At 44.5% G+C, this 25,075-nt stretch overlaps 2 protein-coding genes across 6 annotated transcripts in view; one reads left to right on the top strand and one right to left on the bottom strand.

The window, feature by feature from the left end:
* PHC3 (polyhomeotic homolog 3) overlaps window positions 1-10,408 on the top strand; it is a 35,697-nt gene extending 25,289 nt beyond the window's left edge. For 4 of the 5 annotated variants that reach the window (XM_064457975.1, XM_064457977.1, XM_064457976.1 and 1 more), the window contains one exon: window positions 1,548-10,408. In XM_064457975.1, the coding sequence (XP_064314045.1) occupies window positions 1,548-1,702 (155 nt within the window). In that variant the 3' untranslated portion in view covers window positions 1,703-10,408. The remainder of the gene's footprint in view (window positions 1-1,547) is intronic. The other variant, XR_010373916.1, reaches the window with a different exon arrangement.
* Window positions 10,409-10,411: 3 nt separating this feature from the next.
* GPR160 (G protein-coupled receptor 160) lies at window positions 10,412-14,173 on the bottom strand. Its single transcript, XM_064457982.1, has 2 exons — window positions 14,019-14,173; window positions 10,412-12,451 (listed from the first exon to the last, which is right to left on the bottom strand). The coding sequence occupies exon 2, from the start codon at window positions 12,395-12,397 to the stop codon at window positions 11,378-11,380; it is 1,020 nt and encodes a 339-aa protein (XP_064314052.1). The 5' UTR covers window positions 12,398-12,451; window positions 14,019-14,173; the 3' UTR covers window positions 10,412-11,377.
* Window positions 14,174-25,075: the final 10,902 nt, after the last annotated feature.

The raw sequence follows: 25,075 nt of genomic DNA, 5'->3' as shown, positions 1-25,075 counted from the left end.
TTTTGGGTTTGTAGTTTATAGAGTTGTAACCTAAACTACAGAGGTTTAGCCTGAAACTGGAGGCTACAATAAAATTCCATAAGATGATCCTTCTCTTTTCAAATTACCTTTTCATCTTTTTTCCTTTCCTTAATAAAGTGGCAGATAATTGTTACATGAGGTCTGCTTAACAAATCATTAAGGGAAAAAAAAAATTGGGCTTTATTCTTTGGGGAAAGCTAACCTTTTCCAACCTTCAGTGTTACCGCTACACAGTAATAGTCCAAATGAATTCAGGTTTGATGTCGATACTTCCTTCCACGGTTCCTTTCTATTTGTCTCTTACACATTTGTAAATCCATCAGGAAATTAGACTTCTTTATAGAATTGAAATCTGAACACAGAAGAGGACATGAAATTAGTTGCTCTCATCTGGGGTGGAACAGTTGTTCTCCACAGTATTTTCATATCTCTGTAATAGTATACCTTTAGAAAAGGGGAAAATATAGAACTGCCAAAAAATAGGCTTAACCAAGGAATAATTAGAATCAGGAATGGGAGGAGGAGCACAAATTACAATGTGGCTCAAAGGCTCTGAGAGAGATGAAAGACCACTGGATTGAGAACACAAATATATTAAAAACAGGGAAAACGTGGCTGTGGGGGAAGAACCTTCAAATAAACAACTGACAATGAGTGCTCTTATTCATGTTGGAAGACATTTGTCTGTGTAACAGAGCTGCCACACAGCCAGGCGTAACTGACTGTTTCTGCTTAACAGATGTCCAGAACATCTTTTGAGGAACCTTTTGTTTCCACAGTGTTCTTGAGTGGAAAGGGGCCCTCAGTTACTTGGGACAGTCCAACCCATGAAGAGTCCCTTTTGTCACGCTGTAGGCGTCAGTAACTCAAGACCGCATTATTTCATGTTCAGAAAAAGAGTTTATAATTAAAAAAAAAAAAATCAGCTAGTTTAAAGTTGCACTTGTGAAGTGACTTGCTGCTGTGTGTAGAATATTCACTCACGTAACTGATGATAAATGTCTTCATGAGACAGTTACGCTAATGCCTGTAAATTAAAATTCTGTTTATTTAACCCAGTGGTGGTAACAGATGGAATTTACACCCATTGGAAATTGTAGCTAAGTGAATTTTCTCATTGAGTTGTTCATAGCAATTGAATATGCATATCTTTTTATTGAAGGAAAGAACCCACTTGAATTATGCTCTTGATTGCTATTTCAGTGGTATATTGCCAGTCTCTTCCAATTGTGAGATAATGGCGACCGTTCCTCTTAATGAAATGAGAAAGCTGTCTTTGCTAGGACTTGGAATTTCCAGTGAGTAACTCTCAGTGTCATTAGAGGCTGTGGTAAAAATTACTTTCAGATTATCTCAGAAGTTGCTATCGTAATATTGAACTCTTTCATATACCCTAGGTTGCACAGGCTAAAGGGGCAGGCATGGAAATTATGTAGCTGAAAAGCTCTAGCATGGGCAGAGTCATTTCATTTAAGAATGCACGTTTCTAACCCAGTAATTCTTTTTTTTTTCCTGTTGCCTTGTAGGTTGTCAAGATATAGCGGATGAATTTAGAGCACAAGAAATTGATGGACAAGCTCTCCTCTTGTTGAAGGAGGATCACCTTATGAGTGCAATGAATATTAAGCTTGGACCTGCATTGAAAATCTGTGCACGTATCAATTCGTTGAAGGAATCCTAGGGGGTGAACATGAAGTTAAACAACAGTTTCTCAGTGACAGAACTGACAGTAATACGCCAACATCTTCACTGTGGCATGAGTATTACTGCGATGTTTTGTTAAATATATGGGGTTTTCCCCACATAAAGACTTTAAAATGTTCCTTTGATTATACCAGGTAGTCCTCTGTAGTTTCCAGCAATTAATAGTTCATGGTAAAGCCTGAGGAATACTTTGAGTTAAAGTGGGAGTTCATGGAAAAACAAAAAGTGAAATATGCTGTGATAGGTTAAATATTCCCCAACATGTACTTTATCTTATACGTTTAAGATTTACACCTCAGCACCCACCCCAGTCTAAATGCCATTTGAAATTTGAATTGTGTTGCTGTATTCTGAAAGAATTTTTCCCCACATACAGCAGGTTTTGGACTGAAATAACAGAAGTGTCCACAGACCCTGTGGAAGCACTAATAACAGTAAAATGCTATGCATTTAGTTGTGCTCTCTGAGTTTCTTTTAGTCTTGAGCAAATCGTTTGTGAGGGGTAGGTTGGCAGCCTGTTTTCCTTGTGTAGGCTTACCCTCATCTCTGCCACTGTAGTATTTTCTTGAAGTCTGGAAATACTATAAACCATGTAGATGTCTCATCGAAATCCTCATCATCAGGCTACTGAAACGCAATGGCATGACACTCTTGCCAGAGGTAACTGAAGCACATGTTACTTTACTCTTTGTATGCTGCTATGCACTAAGAGGGCATTAAGTTGTTAGGTTTGTAGTTTCGCATGCTGCTAGTTAAACTAGACCAGCAGTTCTCAAATGGGGGTTCAGAGTGGATCCTGAGAAGGTGTGAGAACACCCAGGCTTCAGGTTCCTAAATGCCGGGGTGTGAGGGGCTGGAAACTGCAGCCAGAACTAGCTCATGTTGTGGCAAGTGTACTTTAAAGACTGGAGGTAGAGAAAGAATGGCATAGCTCAGATGCTCTTTTTCTTTATACCTCATCTAACTTGTCTTTCCCTGTAGTGCATTCCCATTGCCTCACTGGAAGCTTCCAAGCACCTTTTATTTGTCCACTGGCTAGTGTGAGCCAGGCTTGCAGTAGCCTGAGGAAGGAGCATGGTGAGTTGCTCAGTGACCTCGGTGTAGGAGCAGCTGCTGCTACTGCAGTGAGGGAGCCTGGAGGAGCTGCAGGTGGGAAGGAGAAGTGCCACCTCTGGGCAACTCTGGGAGAAGTCTCCAGGGGCCCTGCTTTGTCCCCCTGGCAGGAGATTTTGACTTAGATGGAGCAGACCCAGGCGGTGCAATTTTAGTGCCTCCCTCTGTCTTCCCTCTCCCGCCCTCTGTGCGGAACAAATACGTGTTTCCCCAGTTACTGACACTCTCAGAAGCTGCTTGGGCTCTGAGGCAGCAGCGCCTTCTCGGCCTTCACTTCCCCACCACCCATGTACGGATGTTCGTGGATGTATTTTGTACATCCCATTCCCTCCCTTTGCAGCTCCACTCCCCTTGTGTACCGACCTAGACCCCTAAGCTCTTGTATAGGGAAAGAAGGGTATGTGTGCTGATAGAGTTGTTGTGTATATTTGAATTAAATATGTGTATTTGTATGCAAATAATGTATTTTGTATTTTATGCAAATTAATGCATAATACGATTGTGTAGGGAGATATTCAGGGGGACCCTAAAGTATTCCTGAAAAGAAGAGGGACTGATCTAAAGTTTGAGAACTGCTGACCTAGATCACAAGGAGTCAATGCGCGTACACTGGCTGAAAGGAAGGTTTATGGCAGGTAGATTAATTTGTATATTATTTAACAGATCACCTTAAAGAGTAAATTGGGATTACAGAAGAATCTGTGCTTCATTTTCCTTTAATTAGATTATTGCTTTGTTTCTATTAACAGACTTTCTACCATTATCTTCCAGAGATCAGTATTAGAATCATTGTTTTTAATTACAACTGTTTGAGCTTACTAATAGCAGATGTTGCTAATATTTTTATTAACCACTGAAGCTCCAAGTTAGGACGATCCATTGCTGTTACGTGCTGGTATGTGGCAAGAGCCCTTATCCAAACAGCACCAAAGGCTTTAGGGAATTAATCGATGTCTGGATTTACTTTGGAGGGAAGTTGCTGAGCACTTTTTAATTTGTTTTTTCTGTCTTCAGTTACTGTTGTCAAATAAACTTCTTAGCTGAAGGTTCAACGTTTGGCAATGTTCATTTGAAAGATGTTCAAATGATGGAGACAGTAGGTTCCCATTTGTAGCATTTCTGTAAGATACACTGTGTAGCATATCTGTAACATAAGTTCTAAAGGATGCGTTCTGTTTTGATGAGCTAATTGAAGACTAAAGAGATCTTAGATATTTATCCTTTGGCTTTTGTCTTAAAGTTTTATTATTTTTATATGAAAAATTCACATTTTTAATCTGTCTTCTGATTGTACTGTTCTTTGGCAATGTAAAAAGTAGGTATACGTAAATGTGATTTGATAATGGCTAAAGGCGTATTTCAAAATGTGGACTTACGTTCTGAGCCTCATTTAGACCTGCAGTTAATCACAGTGTTGTTACATGCATGAGAATTTCACGGTTGTTTTCATTTTGCTTTGTTAGACAGCTTTCAGGAGAACTTCTACAGCTAGTGTTTATATACGGCTCCCGGGCATAATCGCCGACAGATGCCAGGAGCTCAGAGCAGACCTGATTAACGCACGTCTGTTCTGGTGGTTCTGGTACACTACATTTTCTGTGGTTTTGGGAGAGCCACAGATAGTGACTTATGCTTTAAATATTCATGAATGCAGCAACTAAGAATGTGGGCCTCATGCATATTGAAAGTTTTTTCTCCCTCGCTGATTTTGGCATTAAGCAGGAACTTAAAAGCAGACACAGCGATACTGACCTATACTGGCAGAAATGCACGTGTATTGGAGTGTTTGCTGGTATAGCTGTGTCAGTAAAATCAGTTTTAAAAAACAATCACACCTGTATGTGAAAGTAGGCTGGAAAACTTCCAAGTGCAACTAAAGTCTGCTTCAGAAGCTGACTTTTTTGAATATTTTTGAATTTACTCAAAAAAGCAATATAGTACTTAGAGTAATATTCATCCAGAACCATTTTGCATACCAGCAGCTTGTTTCTGTTCAGATCAATGAGGTTTTCCCAGGCTTATGCTACTGTTTTCCATGGCTTTCCCCACAAATGAAGCTAGACCCTCATGCAAAAGAGGAAGTATTGCAGATTTTAATTGGCTGGTTTTTAATACCTGCTCCCACTGGATGGGTCTGCAAGAAAACCTTTTCATTATCTGTATTTCCTGGGGTTTTGTATTCTGTGTTCAGACTGCTGCCACTGTGGGCTACGTCTCGCGGTAATCCCTGCAATATTTCAGTTCCTATAGAAAGGAATACAGATACCATAGGTTCTTAGCTCAAAAGGGAGGTATGTCGGGTGGCTTTTTCCCTTGTTTTTCCTCCACTGGTCTCCACCCTACCCTACTCCTTAATGCAAACTGCAGCATTAGCTCAGGGCAGAACCCTCTTGCTGAATGTGACTGTCAAGATTTCTTCTGATAGAATTATAACTATTAAACTTGTCTCAGCTTCAGGGTTTATTTGAGGTTTTAAAGAAATGCACCTGAATGGTCAAAATGGGTTATGCAGACTCGCCTGATTAATCTGGCTCGTATCACTCATCAACCCTGCTTTGCATCTTCGAGAACTCCAGCAAGGAAGCTCGGCCACCTCTGCTGATGAAAGTGCTCTGGGAGCTTTCGGCTGCTCCTCATTCAAAAACAAGTATTGCAAATGAATTGCTAACTTCTCCCAGCCAACCCGTATTACTTCACGTTTGGCACATTCGTAAGACTTTATCACCTTGCTTGTATAGGGAATGAAAAATAACCATCTTGTCAAGTTAAACTGTCAGTTGTCTTGGATCACCAGAGAATGTTTGAAGGCTTTTTAAACAGACTGCTCTGTAAATCCATTCTTCTCCCATTAATCCATCATACTTTTTTCCAGAAATGAGGTTCCTGATGGAGGGTACAACCTTTGCTAGATGTGTGTCAGTGAGGTGTCTCTGATAGAAGGTTCATGTCCTGCAGGCATCCATTTCCTTATTCTTCCCTGTGAAAGCAGGTTTTCTTTCTTCCCCCTAACTTCTTTTTGGACAAATCAAAAGGCTGGATTCCCACTTGTGGACAGAACAGATGGAGGCCATCATAACTGCAGATATGGCAGCGAGAGGAAAGAAATAGGATAAAAATAAGTATTTGAGCAAGTTTACGACTGCTTTTGGATCGCTTTGTCTCAATCTTAGCTGTAAGGAAACGTTCAGGTATAAAACCATTTCTTAACTGTAGCTTGAATGCAAGTTTATGTAGTATAAACACTACGGGTTTAGTGTGTCACTGCCTGGCATCCTGGTGAAAACTAAGGCCTGTTTCAGATGACTGCTCTCATTTTAGCATCACAATATCAATCCTGAAGCTTACAGCTCAGTAGCTTAAGGAATTTCTTACCCGTTAACAAATGTATAGCTCTAAGTGATCGAAGAATTCAGTGGCAGCTGTACTGTGAGCCCTGGTTTTGCAAATAATTAGACATCCACATGGTTTGTAACATGAGTAGTTCTTCTGATTTGTGTTGAGACTGTTCATATTAAAATTAAGCATATGTATAAAAGCTTGCAGGGTTATATCTTCACCAGTATTGCATAGAGGGTTCCTCTTAGCACAGATTTAGATGTACAGTTGTCACTCACTAGCCAGACTTTTACTCGTCAATTGTTCTAGGCTGCAGATAATGACTCTGCAAAAGAATCAATCTAGGATGCTTTTTCTTTAATGTTCACCCAACTTAGTTTATTAGAGATGGAGAGAAACTAACGTTTCAAAGTATTTGGTTTTAAATGTACTGTTCCTGTTGAATGCTCAGTGGAACAGGTATGAACAGAGCTATAAATGCATAATTTCAAAATAAGGTGCTGATAATTGCTCATTAATTTTTAAGTCACTCTTGCAGCGAGCTGTAGTTTCAGAGAGGAAATATTGTGAGGAGGAAGAAATTTAAACTCATTTAATGCTTAGTTCATTTACGCCAAGCCTAAAGTAAGTTCATTCTAAAGGAATTTGCCTTTAGTAGTGAGAATTCATTTAGACCCTGTCGTTTCTATGTAGTTATATCCGCTGGATGGCTTTGCAAATAGTGACATTTAAAAAAGAGGTGGGAGTTACGATACAGAGAAGTGCCTGCTGCGTAAATGCTACGTCTAATTTCTTTTTTTCAAAAAGCTGTCCCTAATAAGCCTAAGAGCTGACGGACAGCCTGTACCTGCAGCCAGAGCCTGGGACACGGACTGAATACAAAAGCAGTTAGTGCACATTACCCTAACCCGTAAGAATCGGGCACATTCGGTTTTACCATCTTTGTAACTTCGGAGGAGCTCCCTCAAGTGCCATTTCCTTCTCCATATAGGTTTCTAAATGTGCTTCTTGCCCTGTTGGGTGTCAGCTGCGTGGGCTGGAACATTTTGTGTCCTACTTGTCCCCTGGGTCTCACGGTCAGCACTTCCACATGTGTTGAAGGCCCCCATCCTAACCCGCTGCGTGGGTTTGTGTCACCTCTGCATTAAAGCTCAGGCACACCTGCTCATTCGCTTGAAGGTCGTGCGTGTTATTTACTGATCTCTTACAGCTAAGGAAGAAACAAAATTCAAAGATGTGAATATGCTTGTAATTGAAGATACGTAGTAAGCTTATAGTCTAGTTTCTAGATCTAACTTGATCTAACTTTTCCAAAGCACAGTTCCGGGAGCTGCTGTTATGAACACATTTCAAGTTCAAGAACTATAAACTTCCAGCATGTGTTAGCTTCCTGCTGAATTGTCCAAACTGGGCACAGGAAGGAGCTAGAAAAAGGAGATCTGAAGAGATGTTTTCCATCTAGAAAGACTTAAAATTTGAGCACAGTTGTACCTTCATAGAGTAGCGATCATAAATATCGGTTCAGTGCAATGCATAGCACTTGAGGAGCATTTTAATTGTGCATAAAAAGCACCGTGTTGGTACGTAGGGTTGTTGATAGTATTGTTCATAAGTACTAAATCAGGATATCCTTGCTGACGATAGGATTAGGCCAGAAGCACAAATACAATTGATTCATGAGGCGTATCTGCTTTGTGGGCAAAGTCTGGTCAACCCGTGGGAAGACTCGTGTTGTCCTCCGCTGCCCGGCCAGCATCTTGGTGGCCAGGATGTTGCCATCCTCTGGCAGCTTCTTGCAAGGTCAATGTTGGAAAGAACAATGAGATATTCCGCACACCCAACTTCCTTTTTAAGTAGTCTTTGGGTTACAGTGTTAGCAAAGCAGTACTGATCGGGAAAGAAGTGAGTAAAGAGTGAAGGGTTTTATGAACAAGTGCCAAATGCTTCTATTTAGAGCTGAAAATACATAAAATATCTCACTAAATTTTTACAGGATTATTTTTATGAGGGAAGTACTAAAGTTTCTCATAAAGGGTTAACACTTCAGCCGCTGTTACTGTTAATATCAAACAATCCTATAAGAATCAAAGACTGCAAAGCGTTTGAATGGTGTAAGGTCGTGAGTTGCTGGCACAACACGAGAAGTAGCATACAGAGGAGAGACAGCATTAGCTGGCTGTGGTTCTTACTATTTCAGGGATTAGCACCTCCCTAGCACGGCTCCTCTCCTCTTTCCGTGTGGCAGTGAAACTGTAATCCTGTTCTGGAGAGCGGTGGGTTACGGTTATGTGGCTGGACTCGGGGTTCATTGCTGGGACTTCCTAGAAGCACCAGCTAAAAGGAGACACACGGAGGAAGGGACGTAGTCGTCAGGAGGGCAGCGGGATAAAGGTCCCTCCACAACTGGTGTCTCCCTCCATAGAAAGGCAAGAATAAAAGTGGGCTTACACAGAGAGCCGCTATTAATGTATTTTTAAACACCACGATTAACGTACTTTAAAACAGTCACTTGGCAGGCTCAGACGCCCCGGCGGGATGCTACGCGAAGACCCGCAGAGCCACCGCTACCTTCTTGGTGGGCGTAGCGAGAGCCTGGTGGTTGGTGCTCCTGGGCGCTTCTCCCCAGAGAGCAGGGAAGAACGTATTTGCCAGTAACACAGTGGTGTAACATCGGTATGTTAATACTCATTTTGGCCACATGTTGTGGCTTCCCTGTAAAAACTTAAAAGTTTTAAAAACTTAAAATGGCTTTAGAAGCACTGCAGCAACTGCGGGAGTTCTGCCACGTCAGGATTGATGGGGTTGTGTAAAATGTAATTATGGGTTGAGGAGCTGAACCGCGCTGATAAATCAAATACATCAGCAGCCTTACCCAACTTCTTGCACTTCCAGTTCTGTATATGTTAATGAATCAGAAGGGCGAGACAACCACACGAAACAGAAGCATCTGAAGTGTATGTTCTTGAAAATAGCTTTGCCTTCATCTGGTGTGAAATGGATTTTAAATTAGGAGCTCTCCCTTGCCTGCCGAGTCTGTAGGGATTACTGACTTCCTGATCTTCTGAAATGCCTGGCGCATTACTATATTTGCGATATTTGCTGGTTTTTAAATGGAATTAAGTTTTGTAAATGTTTTGCCAACCCCGTTTCAGTGGGTGTCCGGTTTATATAAAACCTGAAGAAATGCTGTGTCAAAAAAAAAGTGATTAGACACGATTTATCCTAGAGCATCCCAAGCGCTAAATAGCAGCAATTACAATTTGAGAGAGCAGGGAGTGGTTGCTTAAGGTTGTTTTTTCAAGTTAACGTCGTATGTGCTTTCCTACTTTTAACATGGAACTAGAATTTCCCCAAAATATATTTTCCAGCATAAAGGATGAAATAATTTGTGGTGCCAAACGTTTCCAACGATGTTGCTAAGCATTGCCTCCTCTTATTGCACTAGTTTTAAAATTCAGTTTTTGATGATTTACTTTCCTTTTGATGGCCTTTTTAACCCAACTTCCCCAAACCATTTTCTACAGCTAAAAAATGCGCATGTCCTTTTGATTCCATCCCTGAAACCTCAAAGAAACGTACCACAGGCTGTGGGTGAACGAAGCACTAGGTGAGGTGAAGTAACAAATCAGAACGATAATTCGACTTTGCTTTACTGCAGAAATGTGAGATTAATATATGACTGAGATGTGATTGTGTATTCTTATGGAGTGAAATACTGGAATATTCTTTTATAAGAAATTTTAGCCCACGTAGCATTAAATCCTGCAATTAAATCTATGTCTATAATTGATATATGATAATGTAAATCAAAACCCCAAAATTTAATTTTGCAGTTGAAGAGCACACAGTGAACTATGTAAAAATATGATCTTTGTGAATCATTTTTTTGAAAAAGCACTTTCCTATTACCAACTAGCATGTGAATGAATTTTAGATTCATTTGTTATGATCTGTAGAAGTGAAATTTTTCATCTGTCTGTTAATGGGTAAATTCATCATACCAACGCTGAAACAAAGCACCTTATACTATGCTGCTTAAACTTGCTTGTAATTGCACCTTTTGTTATCTGCAGATTTTTCTTAATGAGTATTCTTGTGCGGTATCATTGCGCCCTGTGGGTCTGGGTGAGTGATTAACCAACCTGCAGCATCATTTACTTATATAGTTTCTATTTCAGTACAACATTGTATTGTGAGTTCAGTGCTTCAGAAATAAATGCTACTTCCATTTGTCTGCTGTGGTTGTGTATTGTTTATTTCTCTTCTACAAAATTAAATCAAGACCTTCATGAAACTGTAAGAATTTGAAAATTGAGAGTGGTGTTGTTAGAAGCCTGACTAATTCTTCCCCTACTGAAGCAGTCCCACTTCAAATTTAACTATTTTAAAGTAATATTGGCTTCAAAATAAATTATATTTTAATTTAAACCATTCTTTAACCTTGGGCAGGTATTTATGTAGAGCAACCAACCTTGTTGCTTCTTGCTCTGGCTGTAATCATTTAATTTTTAATATGTACATATAGACAGTAGAGGAGCGGTAGCAAAGAAAGAATGAAACATCACCTTTCCTGTAGTTGCAGAAGTTGCACATCTTGTACTGTTCTTGTACTAGGTAAACAAAGTTTGTATTTCTGTAGGAGTTGCAGCTTTATGTTAACTAAAACAATTTGTTTCTCTTTAAACAGACAACAACCCGTAACTGAAATCCAACTGACAAAAAGTCACACTTCAACAAGAAAATACACTTCAAAAACCGCAGAAGTTCTTTGAACCTTTGACAGCAGGTTAACACGTGTACGTATATGTTAAAAGGGCTCCAGCTCAAGACTTTTTATTGCATTTTGTAGTATAAAACCTGAGATCATTCCATTTAAAGCAAGTGTAAAATTCTAGTAATAAACGTAAGGTTTAACTGAAAACTTGCATTTTGTAAGTAGTGGTCTTTTCTTAAACCTGTTCTTTCCAGTTAAGGCTCTCTGAACTGGCAGGTGCTTACTGCCCACCGGAACCCGGTGGGGAAGCACACAACGTCCCACGCGCTGGTGCAATATTCATCGCAGTAGTGGTGGACGTTGGACTGTTTTCCATGGGTTGTAGCTCTGGAGATGTTTCCTCGCGTTATCTGTAAGGACACGGGCACAGAACGTCAGAGTACGACGCGCCTCCCTCGCGCAGCACTGACCGGCAGTCTTAGCAGCTCGTTAACAGATTACAATGACTGTGCCTGGCTTATCAGCTGGCTCGGTGTTTTCATTGTTAAATGGCATAAAGCAGAATTTCCAGGTGACAAATGGATCTGTAGACCACATCTCCTCCGTCAGTTCAACACGGTGACATCGACACCAGTATGCTACTGCGATGAGAAAGCTGTTGATGAAGTACAGCCAGGGGACGTTCATCTCCATGTAGGCTGGAATCTGAGCACCGGGAACCAAAATGATAATTTGAAGAAGAACAAAAGGTGCCCACGTGCCAAGAAAACAGATGAGGAGCCTGGTCAGGAGCTGCCGCTTAAAGCAAGTGCTGTTGTCGTTAGGCACGTAGGAGAACATCAGAACGGGCTGGCTGGCAAAGGAAACTACCCTGACAGACAGCAGCATGGCGACGACCTCCTTCCAACAAGCCAGGAGAGCTGCGCCTATCAGCAGCACCATGGCACAGGAGACTGAGTAGCTCTGCACGCTGGCATAGAGAGGACACTGATAAGGAGAAAAACGGTTCTGCTTTTCTAGTTCTTCATAGATAGCGGGAACTTTCAGAATACAAAAAAACCCTGAAATCCATATAATAACCACAGCAAATAAATAAAGTAATCTTTGAGCTCTTTTAGGAAATTGAGAGGTTTGGGCGATAGTCATGTAATAATCCAGACCAGCCACAAGATACACCGGGTAATGCAAAATACCGTAGGTAAGAGAAATGATCTGAGTGAACAGGCAAATGTGGTACTTTGTAAATCGCACGCCCCAGAGTGCAAAGTCCTCAAAATAGAAAATGAACGAGATGCTCAGCAGAAGTGTGAAATCGAGAAGTGCTAGTGAGGCACAGAAGTATCCCATAAAAGTAACTTTCACTTTTTTTGGCTTAACTTGCAACATGAAGAAATTAAGGAACACTTTTCCAAGTATAATCAGGAGCAGCATGCAGCTGATTTCAAGAGGTTTGTTGACCTGGGTGTAGTGGTACTGACCAGAACAATTTTCACAGAGGATGGCAGCCATCCTCCAATGGTGAGAACCAGCAAAGTAAGTATCACAGGGCACATTGCTTCATATCTGAAAAGAAAAAAAAAAGTTTGTAAACATTTATTTCTGGATACCTCTACCAATTAGTTAATCATGGAAACTATCAAATTTACACCTGAATTTTCCAGGCTCCTTAATTAAGAGTAAATAGCTTCACTAACATGTCATTAAATTGTCAGGAAGTGCCTACATTTTATGTTCTTCGAATTGTGTTCTTGAGAGTTGAAAGGACAGTCTAGACCTAAGTTTCTTTTCCAGCTACTGTCCGAAGGAAAGGCTTAGGAAATAAGGTTGGCTGTGTTCCTTTCCTTCAGAAAGCATGGGAGTCCTTCTGTCCAGCTGGACAGAGGGATGGATATTTCAGAGCTCCTACGTGTTTTGAAGAAACTGGACAAGCACACAGTACAGAAATCATACAAGACAGAAGAGATGTTACAGTATGGCCTCACAGTTCATTATGCTCATAGAATCTGTATGGAATTGAGACTGCAGAAATAGCCTGGAAGCAGAAGAAGCATCAGCCCAACTCATCCTTTTTTGGTGCTACAATCCTGGAACTCTGAGGCAATCCAAAGCGCGCACACTTCACTAGTCGATTGGGCTTTTTTGTTCATCCTTTAGCAACATAAGTACTACAATGATAGACACCTCAATATGCTGTTTTTTCCTCTTGGACTTCCATAAGTTTCCATATGATAACTCTTTTCTGTGTGTTAATTCCCAAGGAAAATGAGCACAGGATGGCTTCACATATGTGAGCAAGACATATTACACAAAGCTGTACACGCTTTTCTTCCCTGTTTCCTAAAGAAGCAGGATGGTGTCAGCATTCTCAGCGCCTGCAGAGAAAAGCTAAGAAAAGCCAAGGCAGCTGTAAAAAGGAATTGCCTGTTAGGATCACTGTTAACAGGGATTCACTTGTATTTAGATGCCTACATCTTAGCACTAGCTTGCCAGCGTTTGTGAACATCTGAGCTGGTGCCTCCTGAAGAGCAGAATGGGAGAAACAACCAGAAGTAACTGGCAGTACAGCTTGAGAGGTACCCACTAGCTACCGCTGACCTCAGTTATGAGCCTTCCTGGCTGCATCACTGTTCATCTGTACGTTTCATCCTCTAAAACCGAACACATTTTACAGTACAACTTAAAACAGCCTTCCTGGTGTATCTCGTCTTCGCATATTGGATGCTGCACTTGCATACAAGGAAGAGGAATCCTGCAGGCAGGGCAGGGTCATAGTTCATAAGCGATCCCTCAAATCCGTTTGTGTTGTTATCGCGCCAAACCACCTGTACGCAGGTCAGGCTTTCCCTCTGCTGTGCAAAGACCGGGGCAGAGGAGCGGAGGCGGCGGTAGCACCGCTGCTGGAAGGGCGCTCACCCTGCGGGCAGCGGGAGGGCTTGTGCCCGCTCTCGGGGGGCACAGGCTTGCCCCGACACCCCTCTGCCAGCAGCCCGGGGCTGTCCCCCGTCCCCGGGAGGGTTCCCCGCCGGGGTTCCTGCTCTTCCCCGCCGGGCTGAGGGAGGCGGCGGGCGCCCTGAGGGGACCCGGCCGTGGCTTCCCGCCCCTCCCCTTCTCCTCCAGGCACTCACCTCACCTGCTGCGGCCGCCGGTCCTCCGCGCTCCTCCTCGGCCTCCGCTGCGGGGACCTTCCCCGGCTTCCCGCCCCGCCGCGGCCGCCTCAGGCGGCGGCCATCTCCGCCCCGCCGCATCTCACGGGGACCCGGGCGGGATGGGGAAGGAAGGGAAGGGAAGCGCTCGCCGCCCCGCGGGAGTCGGGGCCGGGCCCGCCCCGAGCCCAGCCCAGCTGAGCCCAGCCCTGCCCAGCCCAGCCCAGCCCAGCCCAGCCGACCGCTCGGCGCCCGCTGAGGCGGCGTTGCGGCGCCCGCCAGTTTCCCGCCGCCGCGGTCGGGATGGCCCCTTCCTCACGGCGAGCTGGCGGGGCAGGGCGGTGAGGGGCTCACGCTGAGGGAAAAATAACCACTTTGAGGAACTGCGCTAAATAGGTTGTGTTTAATCCCTTCCTCCACACACGCCCGCTGTGACTGAGGGAAGCGAAACGGCTCCCGGCGCGGGAAGTGAACGCCTGTCATTACCTGAGCAGCGAGGGCAGAGCAGTGTGGCCCGCGTGGGGCCGCCGAAATCACTACGTACGTGAAGGATAAACATTTTTCTGTTGTAAATATGTGACGCGTGTGTGGAATAAAGGCGGCGGGACGATGGCGGTCCGCTGCGGGTGCTTCGGCGGGTGTCGGTGAGAGCCCTCGGGGCTGGCGAGCCGTCACCCTCTCTTGCTGGCCGCGGTGGGTTTGTGGGGCAGCGACCACAAGATATTCCGTTTACAAAGCCCTGTGTTGGCACACTGTGTGGTTTACACAGCCGGGTTGGCTCTGGGACTCTGCCCCGTTGGTAAAAGGTCCCCAGTTTCCCGCTCGCAGAGTAAGTCACAACGAGCGGGGATGCTGATCCCCTCCCGGAGATGTCCCTGGAAGTACCCAGCAGGCTTTGGAAGATCTAATTTCTGTTTCCTTACTGGTCTCACAGCTGGAAGAACTCTCAGCGCAGGTCTGTCGCCGTCCTTGGGCCGCGACTGCAAGTGAAACGCCCTGGATTTGTGGGCTTCCACATGCACGTTACCCTTCCTGCCCTGCACACAGTATGCGTCTAAATCACCTTTTTGCAGCGCATCACTACTTTTATCATCAATTAAGCCATCAAACAAATGTGAATATTGCAGAATTCAGCCAATGCTGTATTTGCAACACGGTTCAAATTTTTAACGTGATGTAACATTTTAATAGAGCGCTTCTGGTTTTGAAATACAACACATACTGTTCAACCCCTCAGTACTGTAGATTTATTCTCTTTCACAGAGGAACTGTGAAAGAATTTGACTGGCAACTACATTCTGGTAATGATATAGTTAAAGGGCTATACAGTAAATATCAAGGAATATTTTACTGTGACTATTATCTTGGCAAAAAGATTTTTTTACCAATGCCTCAATTCTGTTTTCCTCAGAGATTCTTAACAATTAAGAGAGGTCTAGGAGGGAGGTTAGGGAATACCCATGATTTGCTTTAAGGTAATGAAGAATTAAAGTAGATAATCCTGAAAGTATATATAAAACCTACTCATCTACTTAATGGAATTAAAAAGCTCACAGTAGCAGCTTCTCGCCTCTTCCAGATCAAAGTACTAATTTAGTTTTCCATTTGTTGTTTTAATTCCCATCTACCAACATGTGCAGGATGGGAGCACATCCCACCGCAGGAATGTCTTGCTGAGGGACCTGAGCTGTGCTTCTGAGGTTAATTGGCAGTGGTTTCCCTGATTGCTGCATGTACGTGATCTAGCTGTAACGCTACATCATCTTTATTTTTTAGCCTGTATCTTTTTGGTAATTCAGGGATAAATCCCATGATAAATCCCATGAGAGGCTTGAAGGCTTGGAAGCCTGCGAGTTCGGTGCTGACCGGTCCAGAGACCAGTACTGCTGCTCCTCTGCCTCCACAGACAGCAAGGCTGCTCATCCCGGGATTCTCGTCCAAACTGGTTTACTGAGCAGCAGTTGCTAGTGTGAGTCACTGCACTAGACGATCTGGGAAAAGATAGTGTTTAATGTCCTGCCTTTCTCAAAAATTAGGTGCTAGCAGGAATAAATGACATCTCTGAAATGCTTCCTGCATGTTGGACCGCCTGAGAAATTTACAGAACACCTGATTTCTGGACCTAATGAGGAGAGCTAAACCCTTGGGTGCTTTTTGGATTTGTTGTTGTTACTCAGTTTAACCTGTCTGTTGTTGGGTCTAAACTTCCATTGTTGAAAACACAGCAGCTATAGTTTTAGCATGAGTAGTGCCCATTGGGAGGGAAACATTTTTTATTGTCTTTCTTGCAGGGTAGATTGCAAACCCATGTGTGATCTGTGTATACAAAAGTATCAGGTGGCTGGCAGGACCTCTTTGGAAAGCAACTAACTCTCTGGAATTAAACTCAGATGTAAGTAGAGCTTTTTTATTTATTTTTTTTTAATTTCTTCTCTGGTTCATCTCAAGGATTAACTAACCTCAGGGGGAAAAAAAAAAAAGTTGGTTTTTTTTTGTGGAAAACCAAGATGATTGGTATTACAGTCTGAAAAAAGCGAGAGCTCAGAGTAACTTCAAACAGCATTCACACTGGCAATATTTACTTACCCAAATGGTTCCTACTAGGACCGTGGCACTAATTGCAATATGATAAGAAAATGTGTTTACACCTGAGATGGGTATTTTACATTCTGAGCACCCAGCCCACAGCCTGGTCCCACTCGCAAGTACCTGAACGGTAATGCCCTCAAGAGTAGCTACTTTTCTTCTCCTCAGTTCTAACCCAAAGTAAAGCCTCAGTTTTTCCCGTGGTAGCTAGCAAGTGGCTTCGATGGTGTCTTTCTGATGTTTTTGTTTGTTTCTGATCACGGCTTGCTTTATGACTGCAGAAACTGCTGTGCTGGCCTAAGTCGGGAGATAGCTGGATGGTGGAAATGAGCAACCAGGAGGGGAAGGAAAGGGTTTAAAAATTTTGTTTCTGCTTCTAAAAATCCTAATGAGGGTGTGACCTCCACAGTATGCAGCACAGAATGGCAGCTCCGTGCTCTGCGAGCCCTCCGAGCGGGCTCCTCAGCGTGGCCCGCAGGAGTGCAGTGCTGTCCAAGTCACGTCCTGAGTCAACGTTGGGGCTACTTCTTGGCTTCCCTTTCCCTCCACCGAGTCCCGCTGTGCTGCTTGTTCGAAAGTTTGATTATTACTCCCTGATTGCTCTCAAGTGATTGTTTTCTGCTCCTGAACACTGCACCTCATCTCCCTGGTTTTCAGAGAAATGATAATGCAAGATGGGATGCCCTCGAAATCACATGCATTGCTCAGCATCGGCAGGTCCTTCTCGCTGCGTTAGGAGCCACTTGCACTCAGTATTGAATAAGGGCCCGCCCTTCTTTAGTATCGGCTCTGTTTGCAGCCTCACTGGAAAACTTGCAGGTACCCTACAAATTCTACACTCTATAAATAATGCCTTGAGCCCATCCTGCTTCATTAAAGAGGCTGCATTTATATTCATGTGCAGCTATAGAAAGGTTTGAGAAATTAATTTATATTTGCATGCAGGCAGCTGTGTGTCAAAATACGGCAGAAGAATGCTTCCTCCAGGGGGAGGGTGCATGAAATGAAACAGCAAATCTCTTGCAAAAGCTGGTTGTGTATTCTTCAGATGACCGTGCTGTGGTTCTATGTCTCCTGTAGTTGCAAGATGTTTGCACAGATGCTTCCTTCCTTCTTCAAGACCGTTTCCTGCTGCTGTTTGCTCATATTTTGGGTTCTGTTATTAAACCTAACTGTAAGTGTAACATTTTAGGACAAAGGGGAAAGGAACAATAAAAAAGAACCCTGTAATCTCAAATCTAACTTGATCAGTTTCTGAAAGAAAGAGTGAGCAAAGTTAGTGACCTCACAGAACAGGGATTGGTCTCTCCCCTCTCCGCCCCTCTGTGAGGGAGCTCAGAACCACAGCCCCACAGTTCACAGTGGCTCCTGAAGTCACTTAGAAAGACCAATGGGCAAGAGCAGAGTTTCTGCATGTTGCTTCTGCTTCACCCTCGGTGCTGCCTGATTTAGGGCCAGGAGGTTTCCATCAGGCAGAGGGAGGTGTAGGTAACGAATACAACTTATTTACCATTGCACAAAGGAGTATAGGGTATGCTTCCTATGTAGTTAGAACTGCATCTTTACTTTTCCCCAGTCCTTCCTGTTTGGGATGTGCCGTGCTTGAGAAGCTGGTCGCCATCTGCCCCTTTATTCAATTGACCAGAAGGAATAAATTTAAGCCTCACCTTTGTGTATTTCAAGAAGTCTTATGTTGACATCTTGGACACCTCAAACCATGTGGGAGAAAGAGAGGGAGATCCAATGCTTATTTATGCTTTTTGGTGTCGCATGTGGGGAAAGCTATACACAGCGAAGCAGACTCCTGGAGAAATTATTACGAAAAGCAATATCCTGAGCAAGGAGCTGGGCTGTGACTCAGTTTGGAGATGAACGGACATAGCAGCGGTGAGCAGAGCTGGCAGTAGACAGCGGTGAGAGCGGAATGTCATCTCAGGAATGTATTTGTATGTGGAGATGAGTTCCAGTCTGGTGCAGCCTTTCCTGCACCCTTTTCTGTGCCCTGGCTGGGCCTTTAACTGGGTGTCGCCCAGCTGAGCAAGTTTAATGCCCTGGTAGAGTTTATGCTTCGTCAGCACAGGATTAGCAACCAGAGTTGTGCAATGGCTGATGAGCAAGAGGCTGTGGAGTTGCTGTTCCTGAAAGGCTGCATGTCTCAGAAGGACAGTGTGGTGTTTATGAAGGTTTAAACTTTTCAATAAAATATTTAACTACTGAAATATTTAACTAACTTTACTTTTTAAAGAAGAAAATGCTTGACCAGTGTCCCATTTACGAGACATTTTCATTTCATTTTCAGGAATCTTCTAAAAGCACAATGTGCATTTGGATCTTGATTTGAATCATTTGAGGTACTCATCTTAAAGTCACAGGTTTGTTCTTAGGCAGTTCTTGCTGAGAAAAAACTGTAAATATTTCCATGGTAATTTTAATTTGAGGACATCTTGTTATAGAATTCTAACTCTGCTTATTCAGTGAAGATCTAGTAAATGCAGTACATAGCTGAACCAGCCTTGATGCATTTTTCAGCAGTAGCAGTTCCTTGATTGGTGTAACTGCAGCACGCTTTCACTGTTCAAGGTGTAACCTCTCCCTGTGCTCATGATGACATTGCGGTCGTCTTTTTTTCTTTGTTTTGTTTTTTTTTTCTCACCTTTGACACAAAGACTTTTTCAAAGAACTGGAAGAGGACAGGAAGTGTGAGGTTCTGAAAACTACACTACATGAACCAGTATTTTATACAACCCAATTCATGGCTTGCTGGTCACTGTGGCAAGAAACTAAAAATGTCAGGACTGACGCACAGAGTGCAAGGTGAGATCTTACTCTGATTATGTTGCTCACAAAAACCGAACCAGAGACAGTAATATTCTGTAACCTTTTAACATATTAGTATGTCCTGGTAGGCTGCAATTTTAAACAAATTCTGCGGTGGCACTTTCATTTAGAAGTAAGCTAAAAAGGGAGAGGAAAGTGTAATTTCAATCCCACCCTCAAGCTGAACAATTCAAAACTACGTCATCTGATTCCCAGCAAACAGCCGTTCTTAATTATTGGTTGAAGACTCATATGCCGGAAAGAGAAAATAAGAATTTACTGTTAAGGTGAGAGAGAGTCGCTCAGGGCAATTCTGTGTTTCATTTATTGACTAGTAAGGGTAGACTGCAAGAGTGTCTCGTGAGCACCTACATCCTGTACTGGATCCAGGCAACAGAGTACTTTCAGGGATCATAAGCGTAGCCTTTCTTTGTGTTTGGTTTCTGTTTTACATGATGAGGATTGATGGTAGCTACCACCTGCAGAGAGTACTTTGATCTCTATCTAATGCACAATCAGTGTTTACCAAGTACTGTTAGCCCTCTCTTTACTTTAACTTGCACTGAAACCATTTGCATAGTGCTTTTACTGACTCTAAACTAACTCCTATCTCAAAAGTATTTTATCACAAAACAATTATTTTTCTGAGTGATCATTATTTTCACATCAAAAAAAAAAAATACGCATGGCAAAACGAATGCCTACTGTGTCAGCCAGTAAGAAATGGACTCTTTGTGGACACAACCAGGAAATGCGCCTTTTGTTTTCCTGCACCTGTTGCTGTATTACAAATAAAATCATCCAATGTTTTATTAAATAAAATGAGAAGCCCTAATGAAATTGTACCAGCCATTACCAGGAAGTCTATTGAAAACATTCGGCAGCTGCTTCAGCTTCAGTTCATTTACACTGACAGGATTGTTCTGTCCTTCTCCGTACGCTCTAAGTGAGAGAGCTACAGCGCCGTGTTGGTGTCCGGCAGAGCCTTGGGCCGTTTCATACCACTCTCGTCCAACTCCCTTTGAAGTAGTTGATCAGAATCAGTAATAACCCATGCTCCATAGTCAAGTACCTATGACTTGTAAACCTCTGTTTATAGACCAGGTCTTCCATCTAAGTGCTTTGCAAACACCAGTTTATAAACCCTTACAGTGCAGTGCTAAAGCAGGTAAAGATCTACTGTATTATTCTGATTTTATAGCGAGGGATTGATCAGAGTGGTTAAGAATCAAATCAGTCAACCCTTTGTATTAGACAAAATACCCAGGAAGCCTGAGGAGTCCCCTGGAGCGAGCTGGGGGTTGACCTTATTCAAGATAAATAGCATCACTCTCTCTAAAGGTCCCTGACAGAATTGATCTCTCTGTCTCTTCTGTATTTAAAAGTCACTGTCTATCGCACAGCTATAGAGGGTGGAGCCTCTTTCACAGAATAGACTGGAGTTCCTAGCAAGAGTTCACAGAATCACAGAATCATTAAGGTTGGAAAAGACCTCTAGGACCACCAAGTCCAACCGCCAGCCCAACACCACCATGTCCCCACGTGCCACGTCTACATATTGTTTGAACACCCCCAGGGCTGGTGACTCCCCCACCTCTCTGGGCAGCCTGTGCCAGGGCCTGACCGCTCTGGCAGTGAAGACATTTTCCTAATCTAAACCTCCCCTGACGCAGCTTAAGGCCATTTCCTCTCATCCTATTGCTTGTTACTTGGGAGAAAAGGCTGACCACCACCTCACTCCTGCCCCTCTCAGGCAGCTGCAGAGAGCGAGAAGGGCTCCCCTCAGCCCCCCCTTCTCCAGGCTAAACCCCCCCAGCCCCCTCAGCCGCCCCCCAGCACACTTGTGCTCCAGACCCTGCCCCAGCCCCGCTGCCCTTCTCTGGACACGCTCCAGCCCCTCAAGGCCCTTCTTGTCCCGAGGGGCCCAAACCTGAGCCCAGCATTCGAGGTGGGGCCTCCCCAGGGCCGAGCACAGGGGCCCCATCCCTGCCCGGCCCCTGCTGGCCACACCAGGGCTGACACAAGCCCGGGGGCTGGTGGCCTCCTTGGCCACCCGGGCACTGCTGGCTCATGCCCAGCCGGCTGTCAGCCAGCACCCCCAGGGCCTTCTCCGCCGGGCACTTCCCAGCCCCTCTGCCCCAGGCCTGGGGCGCTGACCCAGGGGCAGGACCTGGCCCTTGGCCTTGTTAAACCCCCTACAGTTGGCCTCGGCCCATCGATCCAGCCTGCCCAGGTCCCTCTGCAGAGCCTTCCTGCCCTCCAGCAGATCAACACTCCTGCCCAACTCGGTGTCACCTGCAAATGAGTTTCCTAATTTAAAATTAATTAATTAATTAATTAAAAGCAATAATCTCCATGCTAAATACTGAACAGGGTAGATCTTACATTAAAACCACTAAGAAGTTGTATCATCATGGGTTTGGATACTGGAAAATCTTTGATAAAGACTTTTTGGTAAAAATAGCATAAGAAAGAATTTTGCTCAAACTTGCATGATGCAAACATGCATTTTTGCTTTAGTTTGAAAAATGAGAAGTAGTTGGATGAAATGTCAGCCAAGCAGTAAAGCGACGGCGCCCTCCCTTCCCACAACAGCTGGGGACTGAAGAGCTGCTCCTACGGGCAGGGCGCGCGCACGAGGAGGCGCAGACCCTGAGCCTCTCCTCCAGGAGCCTGCCCTTTGACTGCCCAGTGTGAGCAGGGGAATCACCACCAGACTCTGTCTCTGGTCCCGTTTTTTTCAGACGTTACAAATTTTTGGATCTACTCTGAATTTATCCCAGAAAATTCCATGAAGAATTCAGACTCAAATGTAAGGAAGTAAGGTGAATACAAGCTTTCTAGAACTCAAAGAAATATATACAGCACGTTTTAAAGTCACTGTCGCCATGGGATGCGATGTATATAAATCCTGCACCTCTGGCTTGCAGACCCAGCTCCTCCCCGGTGCCAATATCAAAGGTTTCCTAGAGCCTGGAGCTGAAGACGTGAGCTCCTTCAGAGCAGGGCACGTGCCGGCTGTGCCCCATGCCTTGCCCGGAGTGGGGCCCATGCCTGCTCTGTGGAAGGCAGGACGTAGCAGTACTTGAAATTCCTGTCTTTTACCCCAAACTAATGGCAACGCAGGGCACCTAGGTCAGAATAAGGAAGATTTTGGGGACGGGAAGGAGGGGAAGGCCAGGTCCCCGTTACGAACTGCTGGGCTGTGGCGTCTGCAGGCAGGCCCACAGGGACGGGGAGCTCGCTTAGGTGCTGGAACACCCGGTGATGGGGAGGCTGGTCGTCTGTCCTCGCTGCGGCACCTCCGGGGGAGGAGGCAGTAGGTACCGATACGGGACTCTTCTACAGTGGTCTCTTTTCCGGGTGGTGTTTAGGCATAAATTGCTGAGGTTTGCAGCGCGGGTCTAGCAAGGGGTCAGCAGCTCAGCAACGGTGCGAGGGAGGAAAAGGGCAGGGCACGGCAGCGAGGAGGATGGGAAGGGTTTACTCTGTAAACCGAGCTCACTTGGACTGAACCTGCCAACAAATCCAAGAGGGATTCTGACGGGGACTTCCAGCTGCTGCCAGTAAAACAACTGCAGCTGGAAGAGGATGTTTCTCTGTTGCTCAGTGCTTTTGATGCCAACTGTGAGGTTTGAATACGACTTTGCCGTCATTGTGACCCTATTAGGAAAGAATTATATTCCGAGAGCTGCTGGAGAGCAGCCCTGCGAGGCGGCCACGGCTTAGCGTCGCGGGGTGTTACGTGCCAAGAGAAATGCAGGTGGTGGCAGGAAGGAAAATAAGGGGCTAAGCTGGGCTGCGATATTTTCCACAATTCCACGTTTAATGTTTACATAAGGCAGATGCTTCTGTCAACCTTTCTCCTCCTCTAACAAAGGGAAGGCAAGGCTGGGTTGAAGTGTAATTTGAAGAGTTGATTCAGGAACAGAGACATTCTCCATTTTCCTTTGTCGGCCCATCATGCTGTGTGATGCTCTGTGAACCCCATCGGTATTGATTTCAGACAGAAACTGAACCAGGCCTAAATGAGCAATCTCTCTCTCTCTCCTATAAAATATATGTATTTTTAAAAAAATCAGAAAAATCTGCTACGTGCTAGATAGCAGGTGAAAGTAAACGCTCCCCCTGAGCAGCAGCTGCTACAAAGGTACTTCGCTATTAGAAAATTGCTGATCACCACTGATACAAGCATCCCTGCTAGTGCTGTAACATTTCTACAGATAAAGAAAAAAGCAAGTTTGTCAAAGAATAAGGGAGGAGTTATTAGTAGGACCACTATAAAATTTTATTGCAGGAAGGACATGTTAATAGCCTAGTTGCTGAAATAAATTTCCACTGAATATCTGTATGTGGATACTTGTTCCCAACTTTGAAATATCTGGTATAAAAGTGACCTGGCAAGTAACTAAACCTGGCCAAGTCCCCTTCTCATTTCCTCTCTGTGACTGGAAGCGTTTGTCAGGATACCGTAAGTCCACTCACTTTTACTATTACTGGCATGTTGTAATTACTCCTCTCATTATCTCATTCCAAAATAACTCTGAAGTACTTGGGGAACAGTTGGAGAAAACGCTGGATTACAGGAAGGGGTCACGACGGCCTTTCCTCAGCCCCCGAACAGCTCCAGCAGGACCTCTTCCCACTGCTGCTTAGGCAGATGCAGAGCTGCTCGCTGCACATCAGGCGGAAGGGTTTAAGGCTCGTTCAGAGCCTACAGCTGTGTGGGCGCGGAACCCCAGGGGGGTGATGGTACAGCTTTTTGCTAGTTAATTTTGAGATCCAGACCCTCATCCCTAGGCCACAGGTGTGTAGCGCTGGCTTATCGCGCACATCCACCTAAGGGCAGGCAGATGGCAACGTTCCTCAAGTATTTATGATTTGACCATTTCAACTTTATTTTCTCAGCAAGGCCCTCAAGATGTTATTTCACTGCATTAATTTCTTCAAAAACCAGCAGTGGCTGAGCTGCCCGCCGTGAATCCCTGCTGGCCACGTCGCCAGCGAGCTGAACGTTCTTGCACGGAAAGGCAGGCAGCTCCGTCCCCAGCGCTAGAAGCGAAACGCGAGGCCGGGGGCGGCCAGCCTGGTGCGAGCGGAGAGTGGAACCAGCTGCCAAACGGGAGGAAAGGCAGCGGCCGGTCAAGGTGCTTCACCATCGCACCCGGCGTACCTCGGCAAGGCACGAAGACAGCGACAGGACTTCGCTAGCTAATTTCGTCGGTGATAACACGCACGTGTCCAGAAGTTTATCTGTTAAGGTCATGGGTCCTTTAATTTTTTGCTCTATGAATAAAAAAAGTGATCCAATTTATCTGTTTCCTTACAGGGTACACGCTCAGATTTACGCAGCAAACACACCATATCCATGAACCCATACCAACGCACCCATTACGATGCATGTATTTGCACAATCATCCGAAACACCGATGCCGGAAGGAAGGGGAAGCAATTTAGGATAGGGGAAAAAAAAAGTTCTCTTAATTAAAACATCAGGCTTACCCTTAGCTTCTCTGAGCAGGTTCGGGAAACAATCGCATCTACAGTTACTGTCACAGTCGTCCGGAGCGACGACGCCAGGTCTGAACTTCAGTGCCGAGTTAACCAAAAGAGAGCATAGGGCCTCCGGGCGCCCGCAGAG

Source organism: Phalacrocorax carbo, chromosome 7, assembly GCF_963921805.1.
Source record: "Phalacrocorax carbo chromosome 7, bPhaCar2.1, whole genome shotgun sequence".
Lineage (NCBI taxonomy): Eukaryota > Metazoa > Chordata > Aves > Suliformes > Phalacrocoracidae > Phalacrocorax > Phalacrocorax carbo.
This window is presented reverse-complemented; position numbering and strand designations above follow the sequence as displayed.